The following is a 20,978-nucleotide window of genomic DNA, read 5'->3' on the forward strand; positions in this document are numbered from 1 at the left end:
GAAGTGACTTATGGAAAATCCCTTGAACATGTTTCACTTTCATTGTTATTCCTCCCTGATAAATCGCAGCACTTTGAAAAACAAATGCTAGATTTTTGGTTCCAGATCAGAATAATCTCAGTCAGCAACAAGCATAACCGGTGTGATCACACAGGAAGGGGGAGCGATTTCATAGAAATTTCTCACCTGTGAACACAATGACCTGGGGTAAGGGGGTGTGGTTATCTATGCGAAAGCATGCTGGGCGGGAGCATTGCTGTGCTGTTCCTCTCACTTCCTGAACTGAAGGCCTCCAAATATGTGGAGGTACAAACGCAGGATAACCTAACATTCAGGAGCTTTGACACACCACGTTACCCTGCATTGAAGGTAAGACTCTGATTACAATAAAAACATTTCATATTCTTACATTCTTTGGAGAAAGGCAGAACCTGTACTATACAAAAGGCGTGCTCTATAAATCACCAGTCTCAGGGTGTTCAAGGAGCAAACACATATTTTTCTGCTCTTTTCTGACTCCTGTTTGGTAGATGAGTAACCAATTAAGGATACAGTGTAAAGTATTCGAGAAAGAGAACCGTCTGTTTTGTTTGTGTGGTTATATTATGAACAGGATAATGTTTGAAATGTCTTTTTATGTAATAGTCTGATCTAGACTGATTAATCTATTTCAGTTTAAAGTGCCCGTGTAAAGCATGCTCCTGTGGCAGTATCTGATAACCTTTCTGCTGGTTACTGTTCAAATATGCAAAGGTAGGAAACAAATCATGAAAATGTAAATGGCTTTCTTTACATATCAGCGGTGTGTGTGTGTGTGTGTGTGTGTGTGTGTGTGTGTGTGTGTGTGTGTGTGTACAGTGTTTGCACACACGTACAGCTGTGGTCACAAAACATATGACAAAAATGTATCACAAGTTTTCAGTCAAGCAGCATTTGAGGAAATGCTGTTTCTTGGAATTAGTTAAGGGTCCTCTTCTAATTTGACTGTAAGTGGAGTCACTGCTGATGTGCAACTGTTACTGAAAAACACATTTCTGTACTTTTCTTTTCATCTTAGTAAATAACCATCTTGTCAGTGATAAAATCTTTAAACAATCGAATAATCTAGATATCATTTCAAGTTCTTACAAAGTCCGTGTCTAAAATATGCATTTGCTTAGCAGTAGATAGTTATATGTACAGAGGTGTGTCCTGAGCTTGGGTGCAGTAAGTTTCAGTGAGTCAGTGCGACATGAAAACTTGTAATGAGGAACAATGAACTACACACTGAAACCAGTAGTACTGATGTCACAAGATGACATCAGCACAATGTTGGTTTGAGATATTATACAAACACGCTTTCGGCACTAAGTGATCACAAAAAAATGGTTTGCATGCTTTAGTCACACTGATGTTAAATCTCTTATGAGAAACATGTGGCCAAGGTAGCAGCGATACAAATTCAAAACCCGTTAAAAATGCAGTATTAAAAGACAAGATCTACAACAGCAACAATATCTATGCTGGTCAGATCCATAAAGGTCCCACAAATTACATGAGACACACACTGGATATGAGGAATGGAAGTAGTCACTGTGATGTCAGGTTTGAGGCCTTGATTTTGGGGTTCTGCCCTGTTTTAAATCATTTGTAGAATTCACAATGAAGCAAGCAGCAGTATTTAACAAGTAACTCCTCCAAAAGGCTCCAACACTGAGTCAATGAATTGGAGATGTCCAATTCATTGACTCAGTATATATATATATATATATATATATATATATATATATATATATATATATATATGACACATGCCTCTCAAGATGGCGCAAAGTTTAGACGTATAGTATTTAGATGTTGTGCAATCTTTCCCATGCAATGTCTGCAGAGATCAATTACATAATATCTTATTTACCTGAATGCATCTGTCTTGTTTTGTTTTTTATCTCTCACCAGCTGAGAAATGCGATGAATTTACCGATCTGAATCTTGGTCACTCAATCATTGGTACCAGCCTCAAAGTTCGGTTGTTGCTATACACTAGATTAAATGGGACATGTGGTACCCTTATGTCCCACACCGACCTGTCTGCCTACCCCCAATTTAATGCGTCAAAACCGACCACCTTCATCATTCATGGGTATCGGCCCACTGGATCTCCACCGGAATGGCTCGATAAGCTCACTGAGCGTCTGCTGGTCAGGAGAGACATAAACGTTATAGTGGTAGACTGGAACTACGGTGCTGCGACTCTGAAATATTGGGAAGCAGTGAAGAACACACGCAAAGTAGCATCCAACATCACAGCTTTGATTAATATGTTGCAGGTATGGCAAGTTGTCTGATTTCAAATGTCAGAGTGTGTAGTGTCTAGCGATTCTAAAACTGATATTTTTTCAGGAGCACGGAGCCGATCTGAGCTCCATCCACATGATTGGTGTCAGTCTAGGAGCTCACATATCAGGCTTTACGGGCGCTAACTTGAAGGGAGAAATTGGAAGAATAACAGGTAAGAGTGGCACTTACATTGACGTCACTTCCACTTCCTGATATAGAATTAAAACCTGAAGTGGTATTTTTACTTGTTTTAAATCCCTCTAAAACAGGCCAATAGTAAAGCGAGCCTAATTTATGTTTCAGGTCTTAAGAACAATCTTATTTGACTCAATCTAAAGGAGAAGAAAACTTCTTAAGAACTTGTCCCATTGAGAAGTTTGCATGACGTTTGGAAGCTGACGTGCTTAAGGGTGACATTTTGTAGTGGCTCTTGACTGAGCTTTTAATTCCTAGATTTCCAACTTTAGAAGTCACTAATAGCAAAAGGAGATAAAGCCACTGGTGCTGAAGGGTTTAATAAAAGTTGCAGAGTGTATGAACAATGTGTTATTTGTCATGGTTGAGTTGTGGACTCAAAGGAACATACCGTGCTTCGGGTTTTGCCTGGGTTGGAGTCGCCATGAAAAAAGCGGCACAGTTTTGGTAAAATTCCCTGAGGAGAGATGACGTTCAAAGATCACGCTAATTCTCTGGAGGCTCACTGAGAATATCTGGTTTAAAACAGCAGGGAAAAACTGTCACATGAAAAAAAAGATACGTAGAAAAAAATGAGAAAAGGAGACAGCTATGAAGGTCAGCTGGGATAAGCGCTCGTCCTAGGTGTTGTCGGAATATTTAAGTGAGGTCAACATTCTGTTTTCGACTGATGTTTTCTACTGTGATGTTTGCAGCACTGGATCCTGCTGGGCCAGGGTTCAAAGGCAAAAACCCAGAGGACCGACTGGACTCTTCAGATGCGCAGTTTGTGGATGCCTTGCACACAGACATGGATTGTCAGTCAATCACCTTATTTATTATTATGAAGAATTTCTTTTCTTTACACAAAACAGGCATACACGTTGTGTATATGTGTCAATTTGTTATTGTTATATTACAGTGCTGGGTTTCAGGGAACCTTTAGGTCACATTGATTTCTACGCCAATGGAGGAGCAGACCAACCCGGCTGCCCAAAGACTATTTTCTCAGGTAAGATCAGTAAGTTTAAGAAACTTTTGGTATAAAGAACTGAACTTTATGTTAACAATTTACTTTCTCATCCCTGAAAAGGACAGTATCTTAAATGTGACCACCGGAGATCGGTGTTCCTCTTCATTGACTCTATAAATGCCACATGTACCAGCAGGACCTACCCCTGCTCGTCCTATAAAGACTTTCTGGATGGCAAATGCTTAACCTGCAGTCAGTTTGGTAATGCTGGATGTCCTATTTTAGGTTGGTGATGAAAAACACACAGATTAAATTTTCTGTCAACTAACAGGCAGTTACGAAAATCCAAATATGCACATTTTGCCAGTTTGTATTTTATTTCTTTAGATTTTACAGTGTATTATTCAGCACTGACACAGGTGTTTTAACCTAACCCAGGTTATGACGTCATAAAATGGAAAGACATCCTGCTGGAACAGAACCAAACAAAGGCCTACTTCAGAACAAACGAAAAATCTCCATACTGCAGTGAGTAACAGTTTACTAATGATCAGTAAGCTATAAAAAAAATCCTTAATTTCAATACAGCATACAATCTGATTGTCAGCCTGCACTGCCACCTAGTGGTAGAACTATACTTTTCTCAATGGTTTAACACATTTTAATGTGCCACTTTATTAGGTACACCTGTTCAACTTGTTATTAAAGCAAATATTTAATTAGTCAATCACATGACAGCATCTCGGTGCATTTATTACATTTGCCAGAGGTCAGAGTAGAATGACCAGGCTGATTTGAGCTGTTAGGAAAGCAACAGTAACCACTCTTAACGAATAAAGGTATGCAGAAAAGCATCTCTGAATTCGCAACATGTCAGACCAAATGGGCCACAGCAACAGAATCAGAAAGTCTTGCTCCTATCAGCTAAGAAAAGGGAACTGTGTTTAAAGTGTGCACAGGTCCACCAAAATTAGACAAATGAAGATTGGAAACACATTACCAGGTCTCAGGAGTGTCGTTGTCTGCTGTGAGATTTGGCATAAACAACATGATAATATTGATCTTTCCTGCCTTATTTTTGAGATATCCCAGATTGTGCTGGTGTAATGGTGTGTGGGATATCTTCTTGGCACACTTTGGAGCCCATATTATGAACTAAGCATCGTTTGAGTGTCACAGTCTACCTGATTATTGTTGCTGACCATGTCCATCCCTTTATGACCACTGCTTCCAGCAAGATAACACGCTGTGTCAAAAAGCTCAAATCATCACAAACTGGTTTCTTGAGCATGACATTTAGTCCACTCTTCTCAAAGGGCCTCCACAGTCACCAGATCTCAATCCAACAAAGCACCTTTGGGATGTGGTGGAACGAAAGTTTTATATCCTTAATGTGCAGTTGACAAATCTGCTGTAACTGTGTTTTGCTGTGATGTTAATGCGGACCAAAATCTCAGAGGAATGTTTCCAGCACCTTGTTGATTCTATTCCATGAGGAATTTATTTGTTTATTTATTTTTTTATAAAAAATCTAAATGAACAGTTATGTTTATAACCCTTGAAATGGGGAATGAGCCAGAGAAGCAAGACAGGTTAAGTGTGTTTTATAGTTCAAAACAAAAGACTTGAATTAAAAAATGTCATGTCTTTGCTCAGTGACAAACTACAGGATAGATGTGGTGATATGGAACAAGGATGTGCAGTGGGGATACTTGACTGTTAAACTTCATGGCAATGGTAAACAAGCACAGGCAACCATTGACCAGTAAGTCTCCTCTGCATATATAGCCAAGATTTGTCTTTATCTCCATGTTACTACCTTCTCTAACTAATGTATTTTTCCCCCTCATATTAGTAAATCCTTAAATTTCAAGAAGTTCACAGACACCGAGCTGTTGGCTGCGTTTGACAAAGACATTCAGTGGGTGGAAAAGGTGTCTGTTAAATTCTCCACTGGGAATGTATTGCAGCCCAAACGTAAGCTCAGAATTCTCCGAATCCGTCTCAAAAACCTGGAACCTAAAGGGAATAAAGCACAGGGGTATGCTAAAATTTTACCTTTAAGAAATGACACGCAGCATCAGCTGGTTTCTTTGTTGAAGCACTTCTTATATCTCCCAGCTGTAGATTTACCGACGTGTCTGGTTTTTCCCCTCACAGGCCTCTGTGTCGATATGACGTCCTTCTCGAGGAGAACAAAGAGGTCACCTTCAGGCCAATTCCCTGTGAAGAATCCAACTTCTAAAGGGGAGAAAAATTGCATAACATTTCACTGCATGTATGGAGAGAGATTCGGCTGATTCTACAGTTCTTCCAGAATTGTTCATGAAAAGACCAGCACTGCTAAAACAAAACAAAATAACACAATGTTGCCTCACAGTAAGAAGGTCTATGTTTGAGCCAACTGGCTCGCTGGGACTTTTATGTGCAGTTTGCACTGTCCCACAGTTATTTGGGGGTTGGGTTAACTGGTGATTGAGTCTAAGTTGGCTGTCGGTGTAACTTTGAGTGTGGACTGTTGTCCGTCCCTGTTGTTAATGCGATAGACTGGTTGGCCCCCTGCACCTCTGAACTGGATAAGTGGAAGATGGATGACTAGACCAGTAATGTGAATTAGACAGATTATCTGTCACAAATGAGTGAAAAAATACTAACATATTTACCTTTTTTGATAGAAAAGTAGGGCTGTCAACGTTAACGTGGCGTCACGATTAACGCGATTAACGCTCCAGATGGGTGAATTGCGTTAAAATGGGTGTAGCTCAGGTGGCAGAGCAGGTCAGCCACTAATCAGGAGGCCGGTGGTTCGATCCCAGGCTGCCTCCTGGCTGGGCAAGATACTAACCCCATGTTTGCCTACTGGTGGTGGTCAGAGGGCCCGGTGGCGCCAGTGTCCGGCAGCCTCGCCTCTGTCAGTGCGCCCCAGGGCAGCTGTGGCTACAATGTAGCTTGCCATTGCCAGTGTGTGAATGTGTGTGTGAATGGGTGAATGACTGAATGTAGTGTAAAGCGCTTTGGGGTCCTTAGGGACTGCGTAAAGCGCTATACAAATGCAGGCCATTTACCAAATTTTTTTAATTGTGTTAATTGTGTTAACCCGTTAACGTTGACAGCCCCTGTCGAACACATAATGTACGACTGATAGATTTTATTCCCTTTAGGCCTTTTGTTTTTGTTTTTTGTTGCTTGTCTTTGCTTTTATTTCTGTTTACTTTTTTATGCCAATATAAATTTTCAACATACATATATCAGTAGTAACTATATTTATTTTTAATAAACACACAATGCACATCAGCACCCAGTAAATTTACATTCTTTGTGCAATCAGAAAGAAAACAAGTGCTATTTTTTTTTCTTTTTACAAGCCTAAAATCTGTGTGCTCATCCATATTACATTATTATAAACAAACTCTTGAGTCTCTGTAAATGAACTGCTGCTTGTCATTTCTCATCCTTCTCTCTCTCTGAGTCACTGTCACAATGGATAAAAATGCAGTTCAATTATGCCGTAGTACATATTGCCACCAATCATTGTCTTAATGGACGGTGATGAGTGAAATCTCCTGGAAAACTCAAAATGTGAGATTACAGTTCCCCGGTAAGAATGTTTATGAATGCCTTTGGTGACGTGACGAGAAAAAAACAAGATGTTTGATGTGTAACTGCGCCGGTCATCTCCAGAAGGAAAGGACAGTTTGCTGCAGCCTCCGTCTTTATGTCTGCTTCCATCTTTGCACTTTCACCAGTGACTCAGTAAAAATATTAAGCCCTCTGGGTCAGCCCACTCAGCAGTCCAAAAAGAAACGGTAAATCAGAAATCTGATGAAAGAATAGTCGTCTTTGCTCATTTAGACATGTGCTTCTTCATTCGCTGAATTTCCATCTAAAACGGAAAAAAATTGGATTTTGAAAAAAATCAAATCATGATAAATCTTCCCACCTTGAAGTGTTTACGCCCATTGAAATACGATGTTACTAAATTTTATTATCCTCGGCCACTTTACCTGTAACGTTAAGCGAATCCTTTTCTCCTCATCCAGCTCATTCATCAGCAGTTTGATTTCTTTGCTGGAATAACACAATGTTGTTAAATTAGCACAGCAAAAACCTGACTGAAACTACAGTTGGTTGGTACTGATGCTGGGCTGGGAGTGTCAAATGCCCTCCAGAGTGAGGATGAGCAGGTAAACAGAAAACTGTGCAGATGTCTACAACTTATAGCTAATGTGCAATTAGGGAAAGACAGCCATACTTGTGCTGAGTCTTCATCTGTTCAAACTGGCCCTTCAGGTCTCTCAGCTCTGTCTGCAGTTGTTCCAGGTTTGGCGAGGCGTGCCCTTCTGGATTTCTGCTGGGCTGTGAGTTGATGCCTGCAGGCGGAGCTGGGTGCAGCACAGCAGAGATAGCCTTTGGCAGGAGAGAGGAGAAAGACTCTGTGGGCATAGTTTTGGTTTCTAATGCCTGTGGAAAACACAAAAGAAATATAAGAAGTTGTCATTTACTGCAGTTTAACAGCTGTGGATTGTACGACCTTTAGCATTTTATTTTATACACTGCTCGAAAAAATAAATAAAAATGAAAGGAACACTTTGAAAACACATCAGATCTCAATGGGAGGGAAAAAACTGTGCTGATATTTCTACTGATAAAGACTGCATGATGAATGATGATGCCACATTGTGAAATAGAAATAAAAATGATCAACCTACAAAGGGCCGAATTCAAAGACACTCATCACCCATCAAAGTGTGGTGTGCTGTGGGATCTTCCCTGGAGGAGGAACTGTCTGCATTTTCTCAACACATTGTGAAACACCACGAGGAACCCACAGGAACACTGCACCAACATAGGGTCTGACAATCCAAGGACTTGATAACTAACGGCTGTCAGGGTACTGCCTTTTAGCCTGAAGAGGTCTGTGTGCCCCTCCATGGATATGCCTCCCCAGGCCTCCTTGACCCACCACCAAACCAGTCATGTTAAACTACAGGCAGAATAGCATTCTCCACAGCTTCTCCAGGCCCTTTCACGTCTTTCTCACACTCAGGGTGAGCCTGCTCTCATCTGTGAAAAGCACAAGGGGTCAGCGATGGACCTGCCAATTGTGGTATTCTAAGGCAAATACCAGTTGGCTCCATGGAGGACGTTGGGCCCTCAGGCCAGCCTCATGAATCAGTTTAATTGTTTGCTCAGAGACATTCACACCAGTGGCCTGCTGGAGGTCATGTTGTAGCGCTGGCAGTGCTCATCCTGTTCCTCTTTGCACAGATGATCAGAAGGTTAAGGACCTTCTATGCTCCTTTCCAGGAGTAACTGCCTGTTTGATGTGCTTTCCTGGAGCAGTTAGACTACCTGTGCAACCTATGTAGTGTCCAGGTGTCGTCTCATGCTACTGGTAGTGACAGTGACCCTAGGCAAATGCAAAACTAGTGAAAAAACACTCAGGAAAAATGTCAGTGTCCTCCACCATGTAAAACCATTCCCGGTGTCTCATTGTTGGCCCTCAGTGCACCTGTTGTTAATTTTATTAACAGCAAAACAGCTGAAACTGATTAACAACCTCCCTCTGGTCAATATTCTAGAAGTTTAATTATCTTGATGCTATGCTCTGATTAAAAAGTGTTAATTTCATTCAGTTTTTGAGCAGTGCACTTACAGGCGGGATGGATCCATTCTGAGTTGTTTGTTGAGTTCCTTCTGGCAGCGAATTCTTTACTTCACTCTGGGTTTTCTTTCGTTCCTCCTCCATCATGAGTGTTACCTGTAAAATAAAGTCTAGTTTGAGACGTCTGATGAGTAAAATACATTAAATGGTGACATGTCGTTCTAGCTTTTGGTGTTTCTTAGTCCCAGAAGATGATTTTCAAAAAGGGGACCGATTCACTACAGGGCAAGTACCTTTTAACTTTGTTTTAAGTAAGGAGTCAAAGTAGATATCTTCTGCGTCTCTACTTGTCTCTCTGTGTGTGTATGGGGCAGCTCAGAAAAGTTAAATTTATCCCAAGGACAGAGTGACACAAGCAGACCACACCACACACTCTTTTCAAACACAGCACCAAGCTATAAACAAACTGGACGATTAAGAAATGGAATGGCTTGGCTTGTAGATGGCTTTCATTAAAAATGTATACTTCCCAGAGTCCGAAGCTCTGACTGTAACCTCTCATCTACAGCATGAGCTGCGTGCGCATTCAGCTTCTCCGTGATAGACACAACTGACACAAACTCCTCAGTGTCTTTGAGAGAAATGGAGATTACATGTTAAAACACACCTCACAGAGCTTGGAAGTCACTGAATGGTCATTCTTAGACATCTCGCTCCTTCTTTTGCACATTTTCAAAGTCTAGATTAACATTCTGCCTCAGACATGCAGCATCCGAGCACAGTAGCATTTCAATATATGTAACAAACAATAGTTGCAAGGCTTACCGGGAATGAGGGCTGAACTATAGCTGCCCATCGTGACAGAGAAGAATACAGTGAAAGACAGAAAAACCCTGCAGTGCCCTTAAGTCTACATCTACAAATGACAAATGGGAGCAAGTCAGTGGGACACAAATCAACAGAAACCTGTCAGCTCAGTGCAGTCTCACACCGTGCTGCTTCTTTAAAAGATCTGTGCTCTTTGTCATGAATCAGCCCAGCAGCAGAAGTATTTCTTTATCAGTGAGTGTGAGAGAGAGACTAAATGTGTAAGAGCAGAGGCAGCTGTTTCTCTCATGCCACAGCAGTGAACTAATGGGCAACACATGCTGGAGCCAGTGCAGAGTAGGGAGCACAGTGACAGATTAGTAAACGTACTAAACCAATTACCAGATTATTGTCAGTTAAAGCCACGATCCGGAGCGCACGCTCACCTTGTTTTTCCAGCTTCGCCGCTGAGATAAAGCAGCATCTGCGGTAACTCGACACCACCCATTGTAATCCACAGTGGTCTGCAGAGTATGCTGCGATGAAGAGTGGTGCTGTCCGGTCTAAGTTTAGAGCAGAGCCCCCCCATTCTGCTCCCAAATATCAGCGGCGTCACAGACTGACGGCTGACAGTTGTTTAAACGCACAAACGATGCAAAAAAACAAAAAATCTAGAAGGTTGACGACTTCAGTTTAATTCTCACAAGCTGTTTCAAAACAGTCGTTTCAAAACGCTAGAGAGGCATATCCACGTAAGGTTTGCAATAATGTCTTCATAAAAGGACATTCTTGTGAATGAGTTAGTAAAACGGTGAGTAAAAAAAAAGAAAGAGGAAACAGAAGAGTTTCCAAACTCCCTCTACACACATTCACACAACTCGCATAACACAACAACAGACTGTCCTCCTGTCACAGCTCCAGAGATCAGCTGTTGTCGAATGCTTGAAGAAAAAGATATTTCTTCAGCTTAGGTTTAAAAAGTGACCTCAGGCAAGCATCGAGCTGTCTGGGGTCACTTTGGAGGTCATTCCAAAGTGTCAGTGCCACAAGGTGAAAGCCAGGACCCCCTTTTTGTATACCTTTCAGCTGTAGGATGGGTCAGGAATGATTAGGTTAGAATCTTGAGGGAGTATATGTACATATGCATTTCTACCAAGACCATTTAAAGCTTGAAACACAAGTACTATCACTTTACTTTGTAAGGGACGGAGCCGGTCCAGGACTGCTAACACTGGAGTAATGTGATCTCGGGTTTTTTTGTTGCAGTTAGTAGTCTGGCTGCAGCATTTTTAGAATAGTTGTAAGAGATGATTCACTAGTTGTTTACAATGCTGTAGTCTAAGGTTAACAAAGGCACACATGGCTTTCTCTAGATCTGATGGACCTCTGGAAAAATTAGTATGAAAATTGTTCTGAGGTGGAAAAAACTGCTTCAGGACATGGCATTTGTCATAATGCCTAATGACTAATTTCACAGTGCCCCAACTTTAAAAGATGTACAATATTTAGCAGCTAATATCAGTAATATTTAACCATTTACATTAACATTTTAAGTGAAAATAAAGCCTATCAAATGTACAGCTTTAGGAAATGTGAAGATTTTGAACTTTTTACTGTATTTTCATTAGCTTTTCCTATCAATAAAGACCCCCAACCCCCATTGCCACTCAAACTTCACCAAGGTACAAGAACACTTTCTGTGAATTACTAAAATAAACCTCAGAGAAAATAACTTTTACTCAGTGTGATTGTTTTTAATGTTGCTCTTAATTTGTTCTGTTATTGTGTATTCTTTACGTTTGTACGGGATATTGTATGTTTTAAATGTTATATACTTATGTGGTACGTGTATTTTGACTTTTGTTGCCAGGTCTCTCTTGGAAATCAGTTTTTTAATATCAGATTTTTTACCTAGATAAATAAAGGACTAATACAAGAAAAAACCCCACTTATTTTCTAAATGTATAATTACAGGATAGTCTGTATTTTTGTAGGAAACTGGAGGAAAAAAAACAAAACAAACAAAAACAGGAAATCTACAGCATCTGATTTAAACATTTGTGGCATCGATTCCCAAAACCTGTATCCACCGAGGTCTTTGCACTCATTAAAGGGTTACACAGTATGAAAATCATTGTATTATTTTTAAATGTTGTACACTGTTAATGTTGTTTGGGAAAAAGGCTGAGACTGAGTGCTTAATCTCATTTTATTGAAAGTGTTTAAACACATTTTACAAGTAGTACCCAAGTGTCCACTGAGACGGTTTTCTAATCAAAGACATCTTATCGTGGGTCTTTATGGACAGTAAAAGTCAGATACTAAAGAGATTTTGTTTTTGTACTTAAATCTGAAATGTGACGCTGTTGGTATTAAAAAACAAACAAAAAACCCCAAACAAGGACTCCCATAATCACAAGCAGCAATTACCAAATCATCTGAAGAGAGGAAAAAGCAGGGCTGTATAATACAATGGCCTATGTTACAGACAATGTCAACCAAAATACTGCAGTACTTTTACAAAGAATAAAGTAAAACACCAAAATAAATTGAATAAAAAGCTTTCACGATGCAGGATGGGATTGTAGTGAAGCTTTCTGCAGTCCCCCTGACAGCAAAGAGCTTGATGAGAATTTTTCTCCATCCATGTTAGCTGAACATAGGACCTATACAAGAAAAAGAAAAAAAAAAAAATCTTTAGAATCTTCTTACGTGTTGCATCTGAAGCACGTATCAAACTTGAAGCCGCTGATGCTTCCCAACTCACTAGTGGTCATCACCACCGTTGCTGGTTGGGTCCTCGGTTGTACGGTGCGCGCTGACGCATCACTCTCATGTTACGGTATTTGGACACGATACTGTAACTCTTTCTGAACACTGGTCTCTGATTCGGGAAAGGACGCGGCACCAAGCTCTCCTTTTTCAAAAACAAACAAACATGTAATGAAGAATTCGTTTTAAAGAACGAATGCTTCTTTTCCAACAAGAGAGATGATCTCTCTACTTACCATGAGTGGTCTTCTAAAATTCCCAGACAGTTCAGGGCCCATCCTCCGTGGACCACCAGTGAACTTTGTTCTCTGTAAAAGCACAATGGTAAAAGCTGAGTATAAACAACATTTGTGTGATTGTACTGTAATCACAATACAAATTAGTTTTACATTTTCCAAAACATTACTGCTGTTTTTTTAAACTAGTTTCAATGTCAGGATGCTATAAAGTGTTAATAATAGTTTATCTTCATACCTCTGCAAGCTCAATATAGTCAGAGTTGGTTGATATGGACAAAACTTTTATCACAAAAGAGAAATCGGTCTGCATTACTAGCTGCAATAACCAGTCTATTCACCAACTCTTAAACTTATCAAAAATAAATGTTAAAATAAAATGTCCTTGAAAATTGGGAAACTTATGATTTTTGTTTTAAATTTGAGAACAAATTAAATATCTAGCATTATTAATCATGTCTTGAAAATCTGAGAACAGCAGCTAACATCATTTAGGCTTTCTATAAGTCACCGCACACATTTACTTTTTCTACAATACAAGTATTTGGATAAGAATACTTAGCTTCAGGTTTAGCACATGTCCTTTTGCAGATAACAGAAACATGTCCATTATGATTGGCTGTTGTGGTGGCGTAACGACACCCTTAAGTAATGTCTGACATGTCTGAATTTAAAAGCCTACAATTTTCAACACTGACATTCTTTCCCTTTAATAAAGTACTCTGTTTTATAGCCCAGCATTAAATTTTATGATTTCACTGAAAACATCTACATTAACATGCAGACTATATAGTTTCTTTCATATTTGATCTTGCAAATATATTTAATTATAATTACTTTAAGTTATTAATGCAGACTGACATTGTTTTACACAAGTTTCTGATTATTACTGTACATTTAGAGCAGTCTGTCTTTATGGATGATCTTTTCTTCAGCACTGTTTCTTTCACTCACTTGCATGGGTCCGGGTCCGGGTCCTTTCCTTAAGGGTCTCCCAGGTCTGTAGCTGTCATGCATCATATTAACAGGCCTACAAAAAACAAATAGCCATCAGAAACCTGAAGAATACCTTATTTTTATGCTTCTGTGAAATCATACATTTTTCCCATACAACTAAAAGAGCATGAGGCTGTTACAGCAGTCTTTGAAAAAGACTGAACCTCCCAGTAAAGCAAGAACACCGCCTCGAACACTGGCATAGTTCTTTCCAATGTACCTAAAGACCCTCTTGTCCAAATATTCCTGTTTTCTGTCTTCAGGAGAAGATCTGGTATCACTTGACTTAGAGAGGCGTCTGTTTGGTGTGGTATCGGCATCTGAACTGTGATCTAAAACAAACAAAAAACATTTGAAGACACTACTTAAAACAGTTGACACCTTCAACAGATTATCAGATGAAAATTAAAATAAAAAATTAGAAATAAGACAAGTACACAAAAACCTGACTTACCACTCTTTGACTTTGGGCTACGGCCCTTTGGAGGCGAGCAGTCCTTGGAGGAGCTCGGTCCTGGTGGCCAGTGCGACAAAACGACAAGATCACGTTTCTCTATGGGAGAAGATCTGAGGAGAAAGTCACAGAGGTGGTGTTGAGAACACCAGTTCTGAACATAAATAACTTGAAATCTCTGAATAAAAACAGACCTCTAGTACAAACTAAAAGAAAGCCTGGCGGCTCTTAAGTAATGCAATTTAAACCAGTAATGAACAAAACTGTTTTGTATGCTGACAATTCAAAAAGCCACGCATCGCTTGGGTACTTACAAAAAACCCATGGAATGTCCATGCTCCTTTACTCCTATTTTTGTACCCTGAATCAATCAGTGCTCTCTTCATTTACTCAGTGATTGACAGAGGAGCCAAATGTTGGACGACGTTAAGAGATCAGATCAAGTCTTCTATCATCCCTCTTTCACAAGTGCAGGAAGGCAATGCATTTTCCCCCCCCCCAATGTCAGAATGAATTTCTGAAGGCTTTATAATCAGACCACACCATGTTGTTCCTTTAGTCATCTTCAGTTTTCATCATCCAAAGGGCTTCCCCATGCTTTAAAGGTGAGATTGGAGTCACCAAGTGATCTATAGTTCTGAAGGTAGAGGCACAGCTTGTTTTTTTCTTAGTTTCAAGAGATGATCTAAAGGTTGTCTGTTCACAAACAAGTCCAGGTTTAGAGAGGACTTGAGGCTTTTTAGTGCCAACAAAGGAGGCTTCCATCCAATCATACTCTTCTTAAATGTAGGGATGTTAGGTATATTGGAAGAAAAGGCTGGGATCAGTTTGCCAGTTCTGCCATCGATGGGCTACAATGGCACTCAGTTTTCCTCTTCCATTGTAGTTTAAACTTACATTTGGGTAGATCAGGGATATTCGACGGAGAATGTTGGTTTGGGGGGGGGGGTTGGTTCCTGAAACTGACAAGGTAGTGTCTTTACAGGTTGGCATTCACAAGTTTGGGTTAGAGACTTTCGTTGCAGTTGCCTCGTAAAATGGCTCAAATGTTTTACTGTCCATGAGGCTTGTGATCCACACATTTATTATTTGATTTGGGTCAGACATCAGACGGGACAGGTAACCTGATAGTCCAGCTCACGTTCACGCTGATTTAAATAAAAATAAATAACAAGATGTGACGCAGATGCAAAGAGAAAGCTGATCTTGTATCTGTTCTCTTTTAGTATCCCATTAGGATTGAGGAGTCTTGTAATATCTTTCCATTCTTTTGCATCCATTGGTGTCACATCTATGGGCCTCACTGATATTGCGTACCTTTGTGATCTCAGTGCTTTTTCCAAAAAATTTAAGGTGTCATATCAAGACATTTCATATAAGGAAGGGTGATCTGATGTGATTTGTCCATGGCGTAGCTCTACAGTTGCTGATTTAACTTGTTGATGTGATTATCCCTCATGCATTTCATTAGAAAATTTTCAAATAATTCTCCAGAACTGACATGATAGTTATGTGGGGTATGTCAGAAAAGATGGGGTGCTATGAGACCGTTTCTTATGAAGTTGTGGTGACTGCAGAGCAACAGTTCCAGCGCTTAGATCCACTGCATGAAGTGCAAGTAGCAGTTTGGCTCCTCTTCATTGTGCTGATTGGCAATGATGTAGCACCACTGAGCTTCATGGTTACGTTTGTCCAAACCATTTGATTCTGATAAGCTGATCCAGTCCTTCTGCTGAAAATGAATTTGCTTCACTTCTGTCTGACACAGAGTGGCTAAAATGCCTGGAAGTTCCACAGTGTCTGCATACTGGACGTACACATCTGATGAAAGCTCAAGGAGAAAAAGTCCCGACTGTGGTAAGTGCTAGATTTTCGGAGGCTTTTTTGGTTGTTTTTAAAATTTTTGCTCAATTCCTTGTCTCTGGTTTTAAATATTTTATGTTTTCCAGATTCAAGCATTAGTTTGTTTACTGGATTATTTGAAGGGAACAAATTAAGGGTTATGGCTTAGCTAATTAATCACTGCAAATAAATGCTACTATGAACAGCAGCCATGTTAACCAGTGTCCCAGTTTATTTGAGATTTACTGGCTTTTTGGTCTCTGCAATCATCCTCCGTCTTGAAATTATGACTGTATGTGCAGCTTTCTTCTTGCCTCGTCTTACGATTTTTCTGTCTCATATCCTAACACCCTGAACAGCAATTAGTCATAAAACAATGTAAAGCTTTCAGATTTCTTTTTCTGCAAGGAAATACGCATTTTAAGGCAACAATCGCCGTACTTAGTGACAATCGCACCATTTTCGGGAGGCTGTGATAAAATTTCAGCCCAATGGAGCCTTCAGCAGCACAGTGACCTCGTCTTCTGATTTGCGCCATTTGTTTTGAGGTTATGGTGGGCTGCTTAACTGCTTCTTGATAGAGCATAGACATAATGTGTTTCCTTATCTGGAGAGCCGAGTTAGGAGCAGGGAGGTTGGATAGGAAGCTCTGTGCAAGATCAGAACTTGACAACGCGATGACCACGACTGCTGTGGTATGTATATTCGCCTGTTCTCCTTCATATATATATATTAGTATTATATATTGTTCACCGGGATCTCTCGTGAACACACTTCTGAACACCATGTTTCCACTAAGGTGAAGCATGTAATTACAGTTTAGGCGATGCCAAATGCGGTCCTCTTCACGCCCATCATTTATCTTGTTTTGCATACAGCGACATATTGTTTTACATGAGAGCTGTTAACATCAATTTGCGGATGAAAAGGGCTTCAGAATATGCTGACGAGCACTTCTTTTGAGATCAAGTCAGCAAGTGCTGACAGAAGAATCCTTTGACAGCAAAGCTCAAACTCTTCATCAAGGGGGTTATTAAATCTTTTGGTGAAGATTTAAATTAGATCCTGTGTAACAGACGCATAAAACTTCTCTCCATCCCACTTGACAGGTAGATACTCTGATACATATGTGGTGGTATGTGAAAACATTTGTGGATTTTCATCAACCGAACCACTGCTGCACATTTAGCTCATCATGACATCTCCTTTTTCCACAGTTGGGACCCCCTTTCACATAGAGACATTCTTGACCTCCTAATCATCATCAAGCCCCTGCGAACAGTGCAACAAGGAAAATACCGTACCTGTGCGCGTTCATGGACCGACGAGACTCCACCTGCTCTTTTCCTGTATCAGAGTCTCTGGAAGACTTGTTGGCACTGCTTTCTTCTCTGGGGAGTGACTGTGGGGGTTTTCCCCTTCTTGTCTCCACTTTTCTCAGGGGTACTGCATTTAATTGGAAACGTTTCTTCCTGAGAGCAAGAACAGAGCTGGCATTTCCTTGTAAAGCAGAATCACCCAGGCGAAACCTCGGTCGCACATATGGGGGTATTCTGAGCCTCATGAGTGACTCTGCTTTGACTTGTCGGCTCTTAACCAGGAAACTTCTATCCCTAAGAGACAAGGGTTTTCCACCAAATGGCCTGGGAATGCTGAGCAGTTGGGGTCTCACTCTCCGGATCTGTTTTGCATTGCCATGCTCCAGTGCTGCGTCCGAGGAGGACATGCTGATGTCTGATATCCTCCTCTTGCGGGGTCCTGCCATTTGCCTCTCCTGAGGGCCCCTGTGGTAGGAGGATGAAGGTGATGGGCCTCCTTTCCATGAAGGGGATCTGTAAGGAGGTGGGTGAGGCACATCTTGTGCCCTCTCTCTACTGTGGGATCGGCTACCCTGCCTCTCCATGGGACCACGCTGGCGCCTGGAGTCTTGCTCAGATGACCACCTGCATATCCATCAAACAATAGAGAAATCATTATAATGACAGATCCATTGCCATTTTAAGTTGGAGACGGAACTTAACTCTTAAATGACAGAAGTAAACAGGTAGGAGTACGTTTTCAAAGAGTATTTACAGGTGTGATACTCCTCAATGGCAGGTATAACCACATTTACACAGGTCCCCCCATTAACCCCCTCTAATAACTATGAGCTGGGACATAGTAGAAGTAATCATTACAGCCCCTTTGACTGGGAGGACTGGCCACCTTCAGGCCTCTGCTTTAATAATTTTACCCAGCTGGGCTTGCTGCTTCACGGCTGTACCTCTCTGTACACGAGCCTCTCGCATGCATCTCTCTGGGGTTCCTCTGTGACCCCGAGGGCCCATGTTGCCCATTATGTGAGAATGATCCAGCCTCGTGCCAGCGCTTCACGTTGTGACCCGAGTGTTCCTGAGTGGGCCTTTCTCTTGGACTGTAATTCCCTCGAGGGTCTCGACTCCGCTGCTCCTGATGAGGAAAGCCTGACTGCCTTTTGGGGCCTTTGAAAGATCCCTGGTAGCCTGGTGCAGAGCCTGGCCTCCTATCAGCTGGGTGGCCACGAAAATGCCTTGGGGAAGATGATCTGTGACCAGAGGGGTGACCATGAAAAGATGGACCTCTCTGACTATGATGTCCTTGCGCAGGACCATGAGATGATGACTGATGCTGGACTTGAGGGGAGCGGGTTGGCCTAGATGGAGGCAGCCGTCTCTGGCTATGGTGTGGTTCCATTTTAGGATGGTACGGTTGAAAGGAATCCTGATTTTGGGACCTCCAGTTATTAAAACGTGGCTCCCTTTGCTCTCCCATCAGAGGAACTCTTCTGACAGGTGGGGGTCGTCCTCTACCTCTGGATTCCCTCCAGTTAAGTGGAGGCTTTGCTGGGTAGGCCTGGGCATCTCTTCGACTTCTAGAACTGGGGTTGTAATTGCCTTCATTGTGTCCAGTAGCATGACTATCTCCATAAGGTCTAACAGGACACAAGAAACAAAAACTGGTAAGTTCCACCAAACACTTTAAATCATTTTTAAAAATGAAGTCCAGAGTTCACGTTAAGTCATTAACTTATAAACTTTATGATGAACATAACACCAGGTGATGCTAATGCAACTAGATACAACTGAAAGACATTACCTGGGCTTTAAGCGTGGTGGTCCAAAATGCGTTCGGACCATCTTTGGCAGACAGTGAATAATCTATGGACAAAAAGAAATTGAAATCATTGATCCTAATGAGATGTAATGCTAGACTCTCAAAGAGGCCTATCCTGACTTCTCGGCCATCCACATCTTGGTTATGCACTTGATGGGATTTAATAGGTAACTTTACTACTACTACTACTACTACTACTACCCCCCAATACAAAGACAAGCAGACATGTGCAACATCTAAGATTGACAGATATATAGTTCCATTTACTTCCAGTTAAAAATGTAGTTTAATTATAATGGGACAAGTTGCCTTTTTAGGCTTGAAGTCCGGTTTTCATTTAAATCAATTGCAATTTACATATTCCTTCAAAACAACTACCCAAGATGGCTGCGCAGTGTCCATACTTGCTTCTAAAGAGGTTTTCACAAAAACTTAGAATCACACTTTCTAAAGGAATAAACACTAAATAGGATGTTACGAAGATATATAAAATAAAATAAAAACCCTGCAAAATAAAAAAGAGCGAGACAGGAAACGGAGAGGGTTTTCTTTTAGCGCCGACTGCTTGTCGTTTCTAACGAACATGTTTATATTCGCCTCAATTCCTCATGTTTAGAGCATCCCAGTCGTGAGAATGAGCAAGAAATTGCGATAACACCGCTATGAAAGGACCACATTTCCCACACCTCCTTTTACCAGAGCCTCTTGGCTCATTGTGGCGACCCTAATTAAACTCGACGGCTAAACAGTTTGCTACGAAAAGACAAAAACCAGGTGACCTCCATTGATACAGGCTTGATTGTATCACCGTAAATTCTAACTTAAAAACAGTACGCGTAGATAGGCTGGGTGGGTGGGTTTACCATGGTGGGCGCCGTTTTAGTTTCGTCTAAAGCTGACCGTGCTTCCATTTTTGGCATCAGCTCGCTTCAGCTGTTGGTGAAAATAACACCAGACAAGCACGAGTGAAAACCACCCCACGCCAGGCCCGAGTACATCGCCTCAATGTTTTGACTAGGTCAACATTTGGTTTTTTTGTTTGTTTTTTGAAAAAAAGAATAAACTAAAAGCGCATCTAATTGCAAAGTTAGCTGAGCATAGCTAGCTACTTGGGATATTTCGTTAGTTGGTAACGTCCCTACGCTAACCTTCCAAAATGACATTCACCCGAATCCTTTCATAGGAGTAACAACACGTTACACAAAATAAAACAAAAGGTTCACCAATGCGTGCAATTCGGCCATTTCGAGAGGTACTTACCTAAACGCAACGGAAGAGTGAAAGACGAACGTTGAGCACGACACAGCACTCGTCGTCTCACGGCCTTCTTCTTCTTCTTCTACTGCTTCTCCTTGTATTTTACTCGGCAGTTAGCGAAAAGCGTAAAGGCGCATTAGCGCCACCTTCTGTGTCATGACTCTATCGTAGCAATCATTTTAGTTTAAATAATATAGCATAAACTGAAGGATATCCTACCCACCGCAAGAAGTCAGTAAATAAATAACGCGAAACAGGCAAAAAAAAAAAAAAAACTGTTATCAACATGGTGCAAGTAAATAATCACAGTCATTGTTCATTTCAGGGTTTTGCAGACTGCTGAGTGCTTATGATCCTCAGCACCCGTGCTTCATATAATAGGCACACATGACCACAGAGCCAAAAAAGTCGAAA

General features: G+C 41.0%; 3 protein-coding genes across 4 annotated transcripts; 1 reads left to right on the forward strand and 2 right to left on the reverse strand.

Moving 5' to 3' along the window:
* Window positions 1-130: 130 nt before the first annotated feature.
* On the forward strand, window positions 131-6,894 carry lipia (lipase, member Ia). Its single transcript, XM_082550026.1, has 11 exons — window positions 131-369; window positions 675-753; window positions 1,936-2,306; window positions 2,380-2,488; window positions 3,207-3,308; window positions 3,413-3,502; window positions 3,584-3,748; window positions 3,902-3,991; window positions 5,120-5,228; window positions 5,319-5,504; window positions 5,624-6,894. The coding sequence occupies exons 2-11, from the start codon at window positions 696-698 to the stop codon at window positions 5,706-5,708; spliced, it is 1,365 nt and encodes a 454-aa protein (XP_082406152.1). The 5' UTR covers window positions 131-369; window positions 675-695; the 3' UTR covers window positions 5,709-6,894.
* On the reverse strand, window positions 6,712-11,798 carry LOC309716303 (uncharacterized protein). Its single transcript, XM_082550045.1, has 7 exons — window positions 10,322-11,798; window positions 9,894-9,916; window positions 9,598-9,699; window positions 9,120-9,223; window positions 7,716-7,924; window positions 7,468-7,531; window positions 6,712-7,346 (listed from the first exon to the last, which is right to left on the reverse strand). Exons 1-7 carry the CDS (start codon window positions 10,462-10,464, stop codon window positions 7,308-7,310), a joined length of 684 nt encoding a protein of 227 aa, XP_082406171.1. The 5' UTR covers window positions 10,465-11,798; the 3' UTR covers window positions 6,712-7,307.
* Window positions 11,799-12,070: 272 nt separating this feature from the next.
* On the reverse strand, window positions 12,071-20,667 carry LOC309716286 (uncharacterized protein). 2 transcript variants are annotated; one of them, XM_082550016.1, is made up of 10 exons: window positions 20,568-20,667; window positions 19,290-19,351; window positions 18,439-19,125; window positions 17,480-18,118; window positions 14,334-14,446; window positions 14,100-14,211; window positions 13,838-13,913; window positions 12,884-12,955; window positions 12,643-12,792; window positions 12,071-12,541 (listed from the first exon to the last, which is right to left on the reverse strand). In XM_082550016.1, the coding sequence occupies exons 2-9, from the start codon at window positions 19,328-19,330 to the stop codon at window positions 12,652-12,654; spliced, it is 1,881 nt and encodes a 626-aa protein (XP_082406142.1). In that variant the 5' UTR covers window positions 19,331-19,351; window positions 20,568-20,667; the 3' UTR covers window positions 12,071-12,541; window positions 12,643-12,651. The 2 variants fall into 2 exon arrangements, with proteins under 2 accessions (XP_082406142.1, XP_082406141.1); XM_082550015.1 differs by having other exon boundaries at window positions 18,409-19,125.
* Between the last annotated feature and the right edge of the window lie 311 nt (window positions 20,668-20,978).

This window comes from Aulonocara stuartgranti (assembly GCF_965226115.1).
Source record: "Aulonocara stuartgranti genome assembly, chromosome: 10".
NCBI classification, from domain to species: Eukaryota; Metazoa; Chordata; class Actinopteri; order Cichliformes; family Cichlidae; genus Aulonocara; species Aulonocara stuartgranti.

Coding starts and splice junctions, on each gene's coding strand:
- lipia (XM_082550026.1), top strand. CDS start 696: ATGCTCCTGTGGCAGTATCTGATAACCTTTCTGCTGGTTACTGTTCAA. Junction 2,307..2,379: donor CTTTGATTAATATGTTGCAG/GTATGGCAAGTT, acceptor ATATTTTTTCAG/GAGCACGGAGCCGATCTGAG. Junction 5,229..5,318: donor GCACAGGCAACCATTGACCA/GTAAGTCTCCTC, acceptor CCCTCATATTAG/TAAATCCTTAAATTTCAAGA.
- LOC309716303 (XM_082550045.1), bottom strand. CDS start 10,464: ATGGGGGGGCTCTGCTCTAAACTTAGACCGGACAGCACCACTCTTCAT. Junction 7,532..7,715: donor CAGATGAAGACTCAGCACAA/GTATGGCTGTCT, acceptor GTGTTATTCCAG/CAAAGAAATCAAACTGCTGA. Junction 7,347..7,467: donor GGATTCGCTTAACGTTACAG/GTAAAGTGGCCG, acceptor TTTCCGTTTTAG/ATGGAAATTCAGCGAATGAA.
- LOC309716286 (XM_082550015.1), bottom strand. CDS start 19,330: ATGGTCCGAACGCATTTTGGACCACCACGCTTAAAGCCCAG. Junction 19,126..19,289: donor CCACCACGCTTAAAGCCCAG/GTAATGTCTTTC, acceptor GTGTCCTGTTAG/ACCTTATGGAGATAGTCATG. Junction 18,119..18,408: donor GAAGCAGCAAGCCCAGCTGG/GTAAAATTATTA, acceptor ATGGATATGCAG/GTGGTCATCTGAGCAAGACT.